Source organism: Schistocerca cancellata, chromosome 7, assembly GCF_023864275.1.
Source record: "Schistocerca cancellata isolate TAMUIC-IGC-003103 chromosome 7, iqSchCanc2.1, whole genome shotgun sequence".
NCBI lineage: Eukaryota > Metazoa > Arthropoda > Insecta > Orthoptera > Acrididae > Schistocerca > Schistocerca cancellata.
Window position 1 is genome coordinate 609,158,263 of NC_064632.1, and position 16,089 is coordinate 609,174,351.

Genomic DNA, 16,089 nt, shown 5'->3' on the forward strand with positions numbered 1-16,089 from the left:
CTCTCTACCTCGTCCATGTACACTCCCTCAAGCAGCACTTTACTGACCCCCACCCCTACACTGCTCACTCTCTCCCCCTCCACACGCCAGCCTCCTCCTTATCCTCACCAACTAGTTGCCTCTCCCATCACGTGCTGCTGCTCGCAGTCTGGTCTCAGCAGCCAGACTGTGGTCATGTGTGTGCGAGTAGCATTTGCACGCACGCATGTGTAAGTTTTTTATCTATTTTCGACGAAGGCCTTGTTGGCCAAAAGCTCAGTTCCTGTCATGCTTTTTGTAGTGCCTATCTGCGATCATCATCTCCGCAATATGGTGAATAGCAATTATTCTTTTAATAATATTGTTACATTGTTTTATCATAGAGCAATAGTATCCACATTAAATAAACATCTGATGGAAAAATTTTCATCATTCCTCTGGTAAGGTAATGTTGATATGTTGGAGAAAATGCAATTTTGTAAAATGGGACTAGAGGAATAAATTCACAAGCATATTTTCTCCCAAAAGTTTTGATATATCTGTGTTGTGAAATAAATTAACACATGAAAATTTGTGTCATCTTCCGTTGTTTATTATTTCACATCTCTCGCATTATAACACTCAAATTTAAACACTCATTCACACATGCAAAACATTTGGCACTACCTCTTTTGGCTAAGCACAGTGAGTTACTGAATATTACATACAAATGTACAACTTCACAATTTTCATACAAATAAACAGACATTGACAATATAAAAATACAAATAATATTTACAAGTAAAAGTAGCATGGGGTACTGCCATTATACATTTTTTTATAATTATATAGTACATCATAAAATTGGCAATATTTCGTTTTGTACCATATTGTCTAATGGACATACAAAATTGAGCACACCTAGTGGGCAATTTTCCCCACAAAATAGTTGCCTGAAAGTGGAAATATACTGTTCTGTGCCACTAACCGTGAATCTGCAAATGAATAACAGTATTCTCGATGAGAGAAAAAAGAGGGAGTGAAAAATAATCGGTCCTTAATTATACAGTAAAACAAATTTAAAGGGATGTTTATATTGTTCCAGTCACAGGTATGGTAAATAAACCAAGCAAGGATGATGAAAAACGAAGTTTCAAAAAATTCTGAGTAAATACTATAACATAGCCAGAACCACAGAGTGACACAGGACACAATGGCACAAGAGGTATGAACATTTACAATTATTTACAGTCCGCAGTTTCTTTTCGTGAATCTGCTTGTACATTTCTAAGGTTTGGGGTGCATTTACAACATGCATTTAATGTTATGGACCATTTACATGGGAACTGCCCTCATTCAATATGCAGAATGCAGCACTGCAACAAAATGAGGTGTGCTTGTAACTTGACACAAGGCTGCCTTATGGGGACACAAACTGACCTGAGAGTTGTAACTCTGTTGTGCACAGAAACGTCTCTTGCACTATTCACTTAAAATATCACAGTATGCAACATCTGAAACGTACTGTCTGAAATATTCTGGATAAGTGTGATTGTTCTGAGAAAGTACAGGAAAACTTCCTCATGTACAACACAGAAACAGTTTACCAGAAAGTCAGACGTTCTCTTCATCACCTGCAAGTAAACACAGAATAACTGTCTGCAGTTCGGCACAAGAATAAAATTTCTCATTGCCCCTTTTGCGCAGCCAAAAGTCAATGTCATAGCTGTCAGACATATTCTTCGGACGGCTTGGGTGCACTGTTCGGCAATCGCAGTGATGCGGCCACTCGCGAGTTTACAGAGTCTGGCAGTTCAGCAATATCCTTGAAAACACCCACTAGGCTTTCAAAATTGGGACCCCAGTTGAGCAAATAGTCCCAGCCGAGTGCCGCAGCCGTTGACGAAGGAGACCCATTGTGTGCTCTGTACAGAGATGCACCGACGTGAGTTGACAGGTCATCGTCAGACGCTACCAAGGTACTCAGCGAACCTCGGAAGGACGAGTCGAAACCGTCATAAGACGCAGGAGGCACTGGCGGCAGTGGCGGTTTACCCTGATCTGCACCAGTTGCTGAAACCTGCAAAAGTAAACCTTCAGAACCTGAACTGTGGCTGCCAGCACAGCATAATAAAAACCAAATGAAATACACGTAATTAATATATCAGATGTTACTGGTTCATCATTTTGAAAATAACATACCACAGCACAGAAAGTGCATCAAACATATTTACAATATCTACCCCCCCCCCCCCCCCACCCTCCTCCCTCCCATCCACCTGCCCACACACACACACACACACACACAAACACAGAGTATGTCTCAAGGTCATGGAAATCAGAGTGCACAACAAATATACTATATGAAATGAGGAGGCTTGTGATCTTGATATCTACACAATCATAGAATTCACAGTCTAGGTCACAATTTATTCTATTTGCACAGATAAACCTTTCCGACCTGACAACTAGCATCAGATCTCCAAGAGAAAATAAAAATAAAGCTATTGGGAATTCGTGTAACATGACCCCAGAAATGGAGAAACGAGATAGCCTATCACCTTATAATGACACAGAGAACACATAGTTGTTAACTGAATTTACTAACAATGTTTGTGATAACCCAAATAATCTGTAAGAATAACAAATCTTACCATTGATAATTGACTGTAGCTGAAATGTTGGAATCTGTAGTCAAATAAATTTGTCAGTTACATTTCACAGTTATGTTAATAAACTGACATTTGGTGCAATGGTTAATGACTATACATAAACGAGTTTAATTACATAGAAACTGCTATGTTATAAGTGGTAAAAATAATGGAAAATGTGTCTGAAAGTAGAAACAATACAAAATAAAATGTATGCAAAGAAAAAAAAATTAAGTGGATGTGGCTGTTCAAAATCATGGCCATCAGTCATCTCACTGCACAGTCAAGTCCATCAGGATGAAGTAGACATGTAATTGGAAGTGGGCAGGCTGTCCATTAGCATTTGTTGTAGTGGGAGCCACTGGAACATGTTGGTATGAGAGAGCTGTGTGGATATTCTCACTGTCAGTGGCAAGCAGCTTGTAGAATGACTACAAAGGCTTATGACGGGAAACAAACTTTGACTAGATGCCACAACATTGCAGTCTGTTATGGCAACTCTTCAAAATAAGCACTACAACAAAATCTGAATAGTTAACTAAGGGATTTCTCAAAATTATTTTTAGGTTACTGTTGATTATTTAATGTACTATTAGGGTGCCTTCTTTGACATTTTTGAAGGCTTTCTGTAACAGTGGTGCCATCTAATCACTCATAGCACATTTCCCTTCTATAACGTGCTTGCTAGTGATGATGACATCTGCACAGCGCACTGTTATGAATGTGAGTGAGCCATGGCTCCCAGTATTCCAAAAGCCTACAGACAGCCTACACCACTTTTGGTTCTAGGGCTCCTACATTGTGACGGACTGCCTGTACAGCGAGACAGTTGCTGATATCAACTTGAATAGCCAGTTCCTCATCAAACCTATATTTCTTCTGCATATATTTTAGTTCTTACACTTTCTATTTTCACATATATTTTACATCACTTCTATCACTTCTAACATATCAATTTCTATGAAATTAAACTCTTTCATTTACAGATATTAACCACTGCATGAAATATCAATTTATTAAATAACTGTTAACTGTAATTGGCTTTTGTACGAACCCTAACCCCATATATGACAGCATTTTTGTACATTTAATTGCTGTCAAAAAACACTTAATTTTTAAAATCTGTCACCACCTCCTCCACAATCATCAAGATTTGCATATCATATGTGATAAAGTGGTGTTCTGTCCATTAGGCAAGTTCAGCATTCTCTATTTCTCCCAGTTTTCTGCGATTCTTTTTGCAGCTGGATATGAGGCATTTATCTTTATGTTGTCAATTTGCTGCTGTATTCTTCCTCTAGCCCCTTTCAAGTCACCATTCCTTCTTAAGCCAGCCTTCATTATCCAGTCTCTTATCATCAAGTATTCTAGTCAAATTCTTTTCCAACTCAGTTCCAGAATTGTTTTTCTCATTCATCCTGTGTGACATAACATAATTTCTATTTTATTTGTCCATTCCACACTTTCCATTCTTCTTCAAATTCACATCTCAAAAGTGTCCAAGATTTTCTCCTCTCTCCGCCACAACATCCATGTTTTAGCATCATACAGGGCAGTACACGAAACAAAACTTCACTATTCTTTTCCTTTTCTTAACTGTTTATTTAATGGACCACAGACAATAGTCCTACTCCTGTAAAGCATTTCTTCTGCAATGGCTATGGTGCAGACGTTTTTGGCAGTCAGTTAAGAATGTAAACAAACATGGACTTAAGATTGCTGAGGGGAGAGGAACAGTGCAAGGGAACGAGCCCTGCCTCCCTCTCAGTGGGTTGGCAGACCCCTGTGATTTGTGCTTCTGTCAAAGAAGAAGTGACATAGGGATCGCCTTACTGAGGTAGCGCAGCCTGACCTCTCCTGATATCTTATGCAACCATAGGTTGACTCCCCTTCCCCCTTCCAACCTACAACTGGCACAATCAAGTATCCACACTATACCTTTGTTTTTTATTTCTAGATTACATGTCATATATTGGTTATACTGCATGCTATGTACCTGAAGCTATCAACATGTTTCCCTAACACAATGGAAATTTTTTACATTTATGTTATTTGTTTTTCACGTAAAAACTATTGCCTCGGTGTTCCTCATATTTATCTTCATGGCTGGTGTTGCATTCTTTTAACATGCTGTTGCTTGCCTTTTCATTTTCACTTAGTGGTAACATGTCATAAGCAATTCTAATACTGTTTATATCTTTGCTCTTTTCCCCAACAATCTGTAATGGTCCAGTTGTATCTCTGTACCTTTACCCTTTCTGAAGCCCAAACGTTCTTTATCCAGTTCTCTCTCAACAATAGAGTAAAATGGTTTATTCATTATTGTCAGTAGACTTTCTTCCAAATGAGGTATCAAACTTATTCTCCTATATTTTGCACATTTAATGGAATTAGTTTCCTTCAGCATTGGCACCACTATTGTTTCTGTGATATTATCTGTCCACTCATCTTTCTCATACGTGGTATTGCACGAATCTGTCAATTGAAGACAAAGTCTGAATATGAGTCCAAAATAAATTTTTGTACTTTTTTATTACAAGATTGCAATTTTGATTATTGCCACCATTAGATTCAACTTTACATTCGTTTCTTCAGATATGTTGTATCCTGTCAGATGTATATACCATAAAAATGCAGTATTTATGCCTTTCCTTGGTTTAAGCATTTAATGAATTCAACACCTTCCACTGAGCGAGCTTGTGCAGTGCTCAGCACAATGACTCACATTCGGGAGGACGATGGTTCAAATTCACATGTGGCCATCCAGATTTTGATTTTATGTGATTTCCCTAAATCACACCTCACAAATGCCAGGATGATTCCTTTAGAAATAACACAGATAATTTCCTTTGTAATCCTTTTGTAGTAACAGAAGGCAGATTGAGATGGATATATGTTGTAGAAGTTATTTAGAGATAAAAAGGCTTGCGCAGGATAGACTAGTGTGAAGAGCAGCATCAAATCAGCCTTCAGATTGAAGACCACAACAAGAATGTTTCTAGATGGAAGATTAAAAGATGCCCATTTGTAGTATAAGAGGCTCTAACATTTAAGTCAAGTTTTGGGCAAACCCTTTCTTTAACGTGCTGTCACGTAACTGTGTGATTGTGTGTGCATGCGTGTGATGCAAAAGAAGCCAGTCACAGACTATAAAGCGGAAAAGGAGCTGAAATAATTTTTTTCATTTTCATCTCTAAATTCCTTTGCAGAATACAAATCAAAGTGAAAGTATAACTACATGCAAATGACAAACTGTAGAGAAACTATCCCTTTCCAACGTAGACAGTCACATACGGGTCCAAGTGTAGAGGTACGACAAATTTTAATATTTTCTGTGAAGTGAATTTACCATAGCATACAAAACAAATGAACTGCTAATGGTGCAACAGGTTCAAGACACATCTGGGTGAATATAAAAATAAAGAAACATTGTATTTGGCTGAAAGCAGTACATCAATGTTAATATTTAAAATCTGTCATCTGAAAGACTGTTTAGTTAGGAACTGACTTCAACCATATCAGATTCCAACATTTCCTTATTTCCTATCTGGCTGTGCAAACTCATGAAGTTTGGAAGAGCAACCTGATACAAAAGAATGTGAATGAGGATGTTACTGTAAAAAGGTTATCTGAATGTGCATTATAAGATGGTCATTTGGAATGTAAGTTCTGTTAATTTACCAAAAAACACTAGTACATTAAGAGTTTTTTTATTGTACAGGGTGTTTCAGAAGTGATGGCCAATACTCAGGGATATGACGGGAATGATCATTCGAAACAAAAAAGTCAAGTAAACATGAGCTCTAAAATGCATACCTTAAGAGCTATGAGCAGTTCCTGATCTTTGACAGTGTGAAGCAAATCTCGTCTATTGCAAGCTCTTTGCTTTCCATATTTTGGGAAGTGGTGGTATGGACCAAAACAAGAAAATAAGACCAATAAACATTTGCTCTAAAATGCATACCTTACCAGCCATGAGCACCTGTTCATCTTCGGTACTTTGTAACACAACTCTTCTAATAAACAAGTGCTCATAACTTTTAAGGTATGCATTTTAGAGTACATGTTTACTGAACATTTTTTCCTTGTTTTGGTCCATACTACCTTTTCCCAAAATATGGAAAGCAAAGAACTTGCAGTAGAAGAGATTTGTTTCATGATATGGAAGATCAAGAATATTTCATGTACGTTTTAGAGCCCATGTTTACTTGACTTTTTTGTTTCGAATGATCATTTCTGTGATATCTCTGAATACTGACGATCACTTTTAAAAGACCCTGTAAGAGGGGTCAGGTGGGAAGAGATAGGGGTGGGAAAATACACTGTAGTGCTGCCCATGGGAGCATGCAGGGATGTGACGGGGACAGGATAGTAGGTTGTTGGTTACAGTATCAGGAGGAGCTGGGAGGGGATGGGGGGAGAGGAGAGAAGCTGAGAAAGGAAAAGGTTTAAGCAAATGTGCTGGAGGGGGAGCTGACAGGGCATAGGGGCACATAGAGAACAGGAACAGCAAAGGTTGAGGCCAGGGGTGTTTGCTGCAGAAATGAAGGATCTGTTGCAGGGAGAGTTCCCACCTGTGCAGTTCAGAAAAGCTGGTGTTCATGGGAAGAATCCAGATGGCACAGGTTGTACAGCACACACTAAAATCAAACCCATCTTATAAAATGGATTGTTTGGCAAGGGGTGGTCCAGATCTCTGTTGGGCGTGCCTTGGCAGTGACCACTGGTGCAGACATGCAGCTTGTCAGTGACTATACCTGTGTAAAATAGTGCACAGTGATTCCAGCTAGCTCGGTAGACTACATAGCTCATTTCGCAGGTTGCCCTACCTTTCATGGGATTGAAAAATACCTGTGGCAGGACAGGAGCAGGTAGGGGTAAGAGGATGCATGGAAGAGGTGTTGCAGCTACATGTTTTGCAGGGATATGAGCCACAGGGCTACAGTTTGAGAGCAGGGATGAAATAGGGACGGACAAGGATATTGCGAGGGATACTTCCCATTTCAGGGCACGATGAGAGGTAGTAGAGATCCTGGTGCGGAATGTGACTTATATGCTGCAGTTCCTGGGTAGTACTCAGTCAGGAGGGGTATGCTCATTTGTGCCAGTCAGCAGTCACAGGGAGGATGGTGACTGGGGTGGATAAGACATGAGACATCTGTTTCTGGACAATGTTGGGAGGATAACTGCAGTCTGGGGAGGCCCGAATGAGACTCATGGCACATTTGGAGAGGGGCTGCTCATCACTGCAGATGTGACGATCTCGGGTAGCTGTGGCGATAGTGGTGCAGGAGGTGGTGGATAATGAATGCTGCTCTAGTTTCTGGTGGACAAGGGTTTTTATCTGGGAGATAGGTAACAGGGTACAGAAGACATGTTGCAATGGAAGGGGAAGGGATACAGGAGTAGGGATAGGATGGTGGACTGTTTGATGAAGCATCAGGAGAAGTGTGCCGGAGGGAGGGTGGGGGACAGGATGAGAGAAGTACAGAAGTGAAAAGGACTATGCAGGTGAGATGGGGAGAGAGGGGATAGGATGTGTGTGTTAGGCTAGATTGGGAGCAGGGAAGGCAACAGAGGCAGGTGGAGGTCAGGTACTAGCCCCCAGTGGAGGCACAGTGGCTGGAGACAACAGTGGTTGTGTGTGTGTGTGTGTGTGTGTGTGTGTGTGTGTGTGTGTTTTCTTCACTTGATGAAAGATTTTTTATGATGGCTAAAGAAATCTCTATGTGGTGAGCAGCAACCAATCTTAGTTCATATTGTTATTTCATCCTGAATTTTCTATTGTTTGATTTGTTAAAACTACAACATAAAATTACCTCCTATACTGAGGAATCTTCAATACTGAGGAAAGAGTTTTTCAATGACCTCATCGTAGAATTCTGCTGTCTGCTAGTTAAGCTCCACTTCGACACTCTCTTTCAACTAGTCATTAATTGAAAACCTCTCTGACCCTTGCCATTTTTTCCCCTTTGGAAAAAGATGAAAATCAATGGGCAAAAAATAAGGGCTTGATTGTGAATAAACTACAATTTCCAGTTGAAACTGTAAGGCAAAGTTTGTGTGTGTGTTTGCAGCAGTATGTGGTCTACCATTATTGTGTACAAAAACACCACTAGCCCAACATCCTATGCCTTTTGTTTTGAATGGATCTTCCTAGCTTGTTTATGGTTTCATAAACAATTTCAAATTTTACTTTGGACCGCTTTCTGTAAAATCGACATGGAGTGCTTCCTTTCTCCCCAAAAACAGTTTTCATCAGCTTTGTGCTTAAAATGATTTTGAAGCCTAATGTGGTAAGCTATTCTAGCCCCACTCCAATGAATGGTTTTTTGTCTCCACAGTGACATATGCAACTCATGTTTCATCCCTTGTCACAATGCGATTGAAGAATTCATCTCATTCTGTATCACATCACATCAGAACCATTAGTGAGGCTCCCAACCTCTTTGTTTTGGGGACAGACTGAAGCTCTGGGACCCATCATGCACAATATTTGTGGTAACCAGGCTTATCAATCACAAGTTTGTACAACACTGTCTGCAATATCTGAGGGAAACTGACTAATAATACTGTAATAGTGAACTGACAAGTTTCTCTTATTCTGTCATTGACCTTTGCAACAAGTTCACCTGTCCACTTCTTTTTTCACCACTGACATTTGTCTGACATTTCCGAAACAAGCAGCAGCATTTTCTTGCAGCAATATCAATCATACTGTTTCCTCTGTAGGCATGAAGTTCACTAGGAATGTCTGTAGCTTTCACATTTTTAGCACACAGTAAAGGGGTTACAATACATATTTCAGGTAGCATGATTTTTGACAATAGTGGCCGTTTTAATTTACAGTTACTGCACTAATAACAGTTCAATAACTTTCCACAGCTCTGCCAGACTTGTACTGAGCCATGTGACAAATCCACACTCAAACCATTATCCCCTATCCTCCACACACCAGACAGCATCAGAATTTACTTTTGGAACAGCCTTTGTAGAATGCCACACAAACACAGCCAACATGTTTTCATTTAATTTGAGGGAGATCTGTACATGACAGAGGGAGCTAAATTTCTTTTATAAAGGAAAATACATTTCTTTACATTTAGCACGATTTTAATAATAATGTTGATCTGACTGTGTTCTACTTCATTTTCCAAGTTTTAGAATATTCTGATATATAATCCTGTCACTTTTCTCTATAGCCTAGAAAGCTGTTGTCACAACTCATAAACTACTGTGAACAGCCACTGCTGATTCTGCACCTGTGTGACGTATGTCTGAAGTGACGTTTGCTTAAAAGTGCAGAAAACTGCCAGACATGACTGCTGTACCAGCAATCAACAATTACCCAGACTATTGTTGTTTGTGATGTACTTCTCCCTGCTGGAAAGAGATCCTAACTCTACTTAGGATTTGTAACATTTTTAATAGAAACATAAAAATACTTTGAGGATAATTAATAGGTATGTCTGTCTTCATTAAATAACTTGAAATACCGTATTCACTCGAATCTAAGCAGCACTCGAATCTAAGCCGCACCTGAAAAATGAGACTCGAAATCAAAGAAAAAAAATTTCCCCGAATCTAAGCCGCACCTGAAATTTGAGACTCGAAATTCAAGGGGAGAGAAAAATTTTAGACCGCACCTCCAAATCGAAACAAAGTTGGTCCATTGTAACATGAGACACAATTTAGGTCGAATGGATGAAGATACAGCTACAGTAGTTTGGTTCGAGTCGTAAGCTTAACAGTTAAACTTTACCAACTAGCCACTGCTATGTGTCATGTGCTCCGTCCGTATTTGTACGGGTACCATTCCTTTTTCATGTGCTTTGTCTGGTTTGAATCGATTGCGTATTTTGCTTTGATCTGATAAGTGCCGTCCTCTTTGTTATAGGTGTCTACATCAGTCTAAGCTGAAAATGCATTATTGTACTGTGTCATGCATTGTTTGTCACATTCTGATAATGAGTGTTTACGACCTGTCGGCACTTGCAGCATGGCTTGCTTTTGTGCACGCTACCACGGCTTACAATTAAAAAACAAAAGAGAGGAATTGTCTCATAAGCGAAACAATGGTAAGAGACTACTACAGGGCTATTACAAATGATTGAAGTGATTTCATAAATTCACTGTAGCTCCATTCATTGACATATGGTCACGACACACTACAGATACGTAGAAAAACTCATAAAGTTTTGTTTGGCTGAAGCCGCACTTAAGGTTTCTGCCGCCAGAGCGATCGAGAGCGCAGTGAGACAAAATGGCGACAGGAGTCGAGAAAGCGTATGTCGTGCTTGAAATGCACTCACATCAGTCAGTCATAACAGTGCAACGACACTTCAGGACGAAGTTCAACAAAGATCCACCAACTGCTAACTCCATTCGGCGATGGTATGCGCAGTTTAAAGCTCCTGGATGCCCCTGTAAGGGGAAATTAACGGGTTGGCCTGCAGTGAGCGACGAAACGGTTGAACGCGTGCGGGCAAGTTTCACGCGTAGCCCGCGGAAGTCAACGAATGAAGCAAGCAGGGAGCTAAACGTACCACAGCCGACGGTTTGGAAAATCTTACGGAAAAGGCTAAAGCAGAAGCCTTACCGTTTACAATTGCTACAAGCCCTGACACCCGATGACAAAGTCAAACGCTTTGAATTTTCGGCGCGGTTGCAACAGCTCATGGAAGAGGATGCGTTCAGTGCGAAACTTGTTTTCAGTGATGAAGCAACATTTTTTCTTAATGGTGAAGTGAACAGACACAATGTGCGAATCTGGGCGGTAGAGAATCCTCACGCATTCGTGCAGCAAATTCGCAATTCACCAAAAGTTAACGTGTTTTGTGCAATCTCACGGTTTAAAGTTTACGGCCCCTTTTTCTTCTGCGAAAAAAACGTTACAGGACACGTGTATTTGGACATGCTGGAAAATTGGCTCATGCCACAACTGGAGACCGACAACGCCGACTTCATCTTTCAACAGGATGGTGCCCAACACACTTCCATCATGATGTTCGGCATTTCTTAAACAGGAGATTGGAAAACCGATGGATCGGTCATGGTGGAGATCATGATCAGCTATTCATGTCATGGCCTCCATGCTCTCCCGACTTAACCCCATGAGATTTCTTTCTGTGGGGTTATGTGAAACATTCAGTGTTTAAACCTCCTCTACCAAGAAACGTGCCAGAACTGCGAGCTCGCATCAACGATGCTTTCGAACTCATTGATGGGGACATGCTGCGCCGAGTGTGGGAGGAACTTGATTATCGGCTTGATGTCTGCCGAATCACTAGAGGGGCACATATCGAACATTTGTGAATGCCTAAAAAAACTTTTTGAGTTTTTGTATGTGTGTGCAAAGCATTGTGAAAATATCTCAAATAATAAAGTTATTGTACAGCTGTGAAATCGCTTCAATCATTTGTAATAACACTGTATTTGTTGTTACTTACACTGCTGCTTTCTTTGATAATGGTCAACAAGAACCAAATAATAGACTGGATATGATAGAAGAAGTTCTGAACGACAGTTTAGCGAAAATTTTTCTCCGTTTGAAAATCTTTGCAGGCGCCTCTTTAGTACACTACGTTCTGCACAGAAATTAGAGTCATCTTAGATTTAAAAATCTAGTCAATTGCCATGCATCATTTCTGATTGTATCACTATTCAGCATAAGAATAATACGAATATAAACATGACATGATATGTATATTCTTCCGCGTTTGCTGTTGTCTCACTCTAGTTTCGTAGTTTATTAGGCAGACAGGATTTAAATGAGATAGCGGCAAACACGAAAGAATGCATGGCATAATGTTTACATTCTTCTACCTTTTCTTTTAATTTACTTACTGGCGCAGAGGTTTTGGCGCCAGTACTTATCTTTGTGCCTGCAAAGCATGCCTGTATTCGACGGCAGAAGTTAGTTGTGGCGGCACCTACCAACATTTTTCAGAACTTCTGCTTACTTTGCACTCAATTCTAAGCCGCAGGGGGATTTTGGATTACAAAAACCGGGAAAAAGTATGGCTTAGATTCGAGTAAATACAGTAAGAGCAACATTCTGGGAAGAATATTTAGTCATTTTCAGCAGCTGTTTGGAGAATAAGTGAATGGACTGCATTACCTCTCCTGCTCCTCGTGTCTTATCATTTGTATTGTCGTACTCAAACTCTGAACAAGTGAACGAGTCATTGCCGCTCTCATCCGTCGTCGTAGAGCTGGCGTTGTCGTCAGTGTTGCACCCGTGCTGGGTGGGGGATCCCACTACACCGGGACCTCCTCCACCATTCACAGCCCCGGCCACTCCATGGTGCAGATGAAGTGGTTCTTTCCTGTTTGCAAAAGGAGCAAATGTTTTTTATCTTTAGATAAGTATATCAAATGACTGTGCTTAAATCTACATAAAAAAGTCTACTCAACATTTATTTACGACATAGAACATTACATATAAACTTCCCGTATCAACAAAACCTTTTAAATTTAACATGTGCAATGGGTTGCTACTACATTATTCTATCAAAAATGCACTGCTTTTTGCTCTATCTGATAATAAGAGTGTTCTTTAAGATTACTTGGAATACATCTCAAAATATTCTCTTGTACAACCATACAATACTACTCCCTTCTTGATGACAAAAATACAAACAGTATTATGTTAGCAGTTTTATAGACCAAAGAACAATGAGTATTGTAGAAGACCTCCAAAGCCACAGGTAATATTTTCTCTTCTTCAAAATGACAGCTAACAAATGTTCAGATTTGTTTGTGAGTGTAGACAAGAATCAGGAGGACTCACTGGCTCACCGCAGAGAAAAATTTCCAGTAAAGGAAAGGATAAAGGAGAGGTGCAGTGGAACTAAGAGTACACCATGTGTTTAACATCTGAGAAAATAAGGTAACATTTGAAGAAATGTTCGCACATATTTATCTCCAGAGCAACAGGTAATGTTTTCCTATCAGCAAAATGACATTAAATAAATCTTTGGATTTCTTTGAGAGTGTCAATAGTAATCAGCAGCATTCACTGGCTCACTTCAGAGAAAGGACTTGCAGCATGTGTTGTAACACTAATAACCAGCACTGGTACTAGATAAGTATCATTAAAATGTAAATCACATTGCCAATCCAAGATCAGAGTTTCTGGCACTCATTTGCCTGAGATACATGAGTGTTTATATAGTACAATTAAAATGTATACATATTGTCAATAAGTAAGTCAAAAAGCTAATAGTATGTCCAAAAAAGATAGCTAGCAACGAATATATTTTAGGATCATGATAGTTGTTAACTTCTTCTCATGTAAACAGAAATTTAAGGCCACCAGATACACACCATACATGGACGAGCATGAATATATCAGATTAAAAGTAAGTGTAAAATTCTGTTGATGAATCATGATATTGGTATGAAGATCAGAGAATAACTAGAAAAATGGTTAAAGTAAAATGACTTACACAGATTTTTGAGAAAATTAATGATTATATAAAGGCAAGTGATACTTCGGATGAGGAATACATTCAAATTTACTTAACATTGTGATGACTGCTTACTGTCTTCTGTTTGCACTGTAAATATCTATATTCCTTACTTAATACTGATTCTTGGAACTTTCTAAGAAGAATTTAATGGATTAGTAGACATCTATAATTTGCCAGTTCAGGTTTTTATTTTAGGATCAGGATACTTGTTAACTGTCTTTCACATAAACAGAAATTTAAGGCCATCATATACACACAATATCTGAATAAGTGGAATATACCAGATAAAAGTGTAAAATTCTGTTGATGACTAAAGATATTTTAGTACTTCTTTGACACATTCCTGTTGATCAAACTAACTGTGACAACTCCTGCTGCTCTTCCTTCTATAGCTTCAATATCCCTGTTAGTCCTATTTATAAAGGGTCCCACAAATGTGGTCAATATTTCAGGCTGGCTTCGACAAGAGTATATTTAGAAATCTCCTTGGTAGAATTTCATTTTCTTGAATCCTACTGATGAATCACAGTTTACCACATGCTATACCAACAACTGAGACTTAGTGATCATTCCATTTCATATATCCACAAATTGTTTTCACCCAGATGTCTGTATGAGTTGACTGATTCTAACCATGACTCAATATTTAAAGCAACTTACAATCTTTTTATCACTCTGAAATCTTATCAAGATCTGAGGAAATATTTGTGCAATGTTTTTCAGACAGTACTGCATTAAAGATAACTGCATCATCTGCAAACAGACTGAGTCTACTGTTAATAATTGTTTGCCAGGTCATTAATATACAACACTTACAGCAAGGATCTCCAAGTACACTTCCCTGGGACACACATGAAATTACTTATACATCTGGCAAAGACTCTTCATCCAAACAAAAATGATGAGTCATTCCTACTAAGAAATCCTCAATTCAGTCACAAATTTCACCTGATATTTCATATGATCATAGTTTCACTAATAACCATAGGTATACCGTATTTACTCGAATCTAAGCCGCACTCGAATCTAAGCCGCACCTGCAAAATGAGACTCGAAATAAAGGGGGAAAAAAAAAATCCCGAATCTAAGCCGCATCTGAAATTTGAGACTCGAAACTCAAGGGGAGAGAAAAGTTTTAGGCCGCACCTCCAAATCGAAACAAAGTTGGTCCATTGTAATATGATACACAATTTAGGTCGAATGAAACTCAAAGCTGAAAATGCGTTACTGTACTGTGTCATGCATTGTTTGTCGCATTCTGATAGTGCGTATTTACAGCCTGTCGCCGCTCGCGGCATGGCTTGCTTTTGTGCGCGCTACCGCCGCTTACAATTAAAAAAAAAGACAGGAATCGTCTCATTAGCGAAACAATGACAAGAGACTGCTATTTGCTGTTACTTACATTGCTGCTCTCTTTGATAATGATCAAGAACCAAATAATAGACTGCTTATGATAGAACATGTTCTGAAAGAGAGTTAGGCGAAAATTTTTCTCCGTTTGAAAATCTTTACGGCCGCTTCTTTAGTACATCAAATTCTGCACAGAAATTAGAGTCATCTTAGATTTAAAAATCTAGTCAGTTGCCGCGCTTCGTTTCTGACTGTATCACTATTAGGCATAAGAATAATACGAATATAAACATGACACGATATGTATATTCTTCCGCGTTTGCCGTTGTCTCAATCTAGTTTCGTAGTTTATTAGGCAGACAGGATTTAAATGAGATAGCAGCAAACAGGAAAGAATACATGACAAAATGTTTACGTTCGTATTATTCTTATGGTGAAGAGAATACTGCATGTGATTCACATTTCATCAGGTTCCTATTAGCAACCATCTCTTCTCACAGGTATGAAAAAATTCAGAACGTAGAGTTGGCCATATTGACAAACATCCCATACAGTCTTGCCAGTCGGATTTTCGTAGTACATTGAAATTCTGCTAACATAATACTGTTTGTATTTTTGTCATCAAGAAGGGAGTAGTATTGTATGGTTGTACAAGA

At 39.2% G+C, this 16,089-nt stretch overlaps 1 protein-coding gene across 1 annotated transcript in view; it reads right to left on the bottom strand.

The window, feature by feature from the left end:
• Positions 1-549: 549 nt before the first annotated feature.
• The window catches only part of LOC126092940 (cadherin-related tumor suppressor-like), a 518,310-nt gene continuing 502,770 nt past the window's right edge, over positions 550-16,089 (bottom strand). The window contains exons 35-36 of the mRNA XM_049908671.1: positions 12,730-12,937; positions 550-2,038 (exon numbers count right to left, since the gene is read on the bottom strand). Coding sequence (XP_049764628.1) covers positions 1,688-2,038; positions 12,730-12,937 — 559 coding nt within the window. The 3' untranslated portion in view covers positions 550-1,687. The remainder of the gene's footprint in view (positions 2,039-12,729; positions 12,938-16,089) is intronic.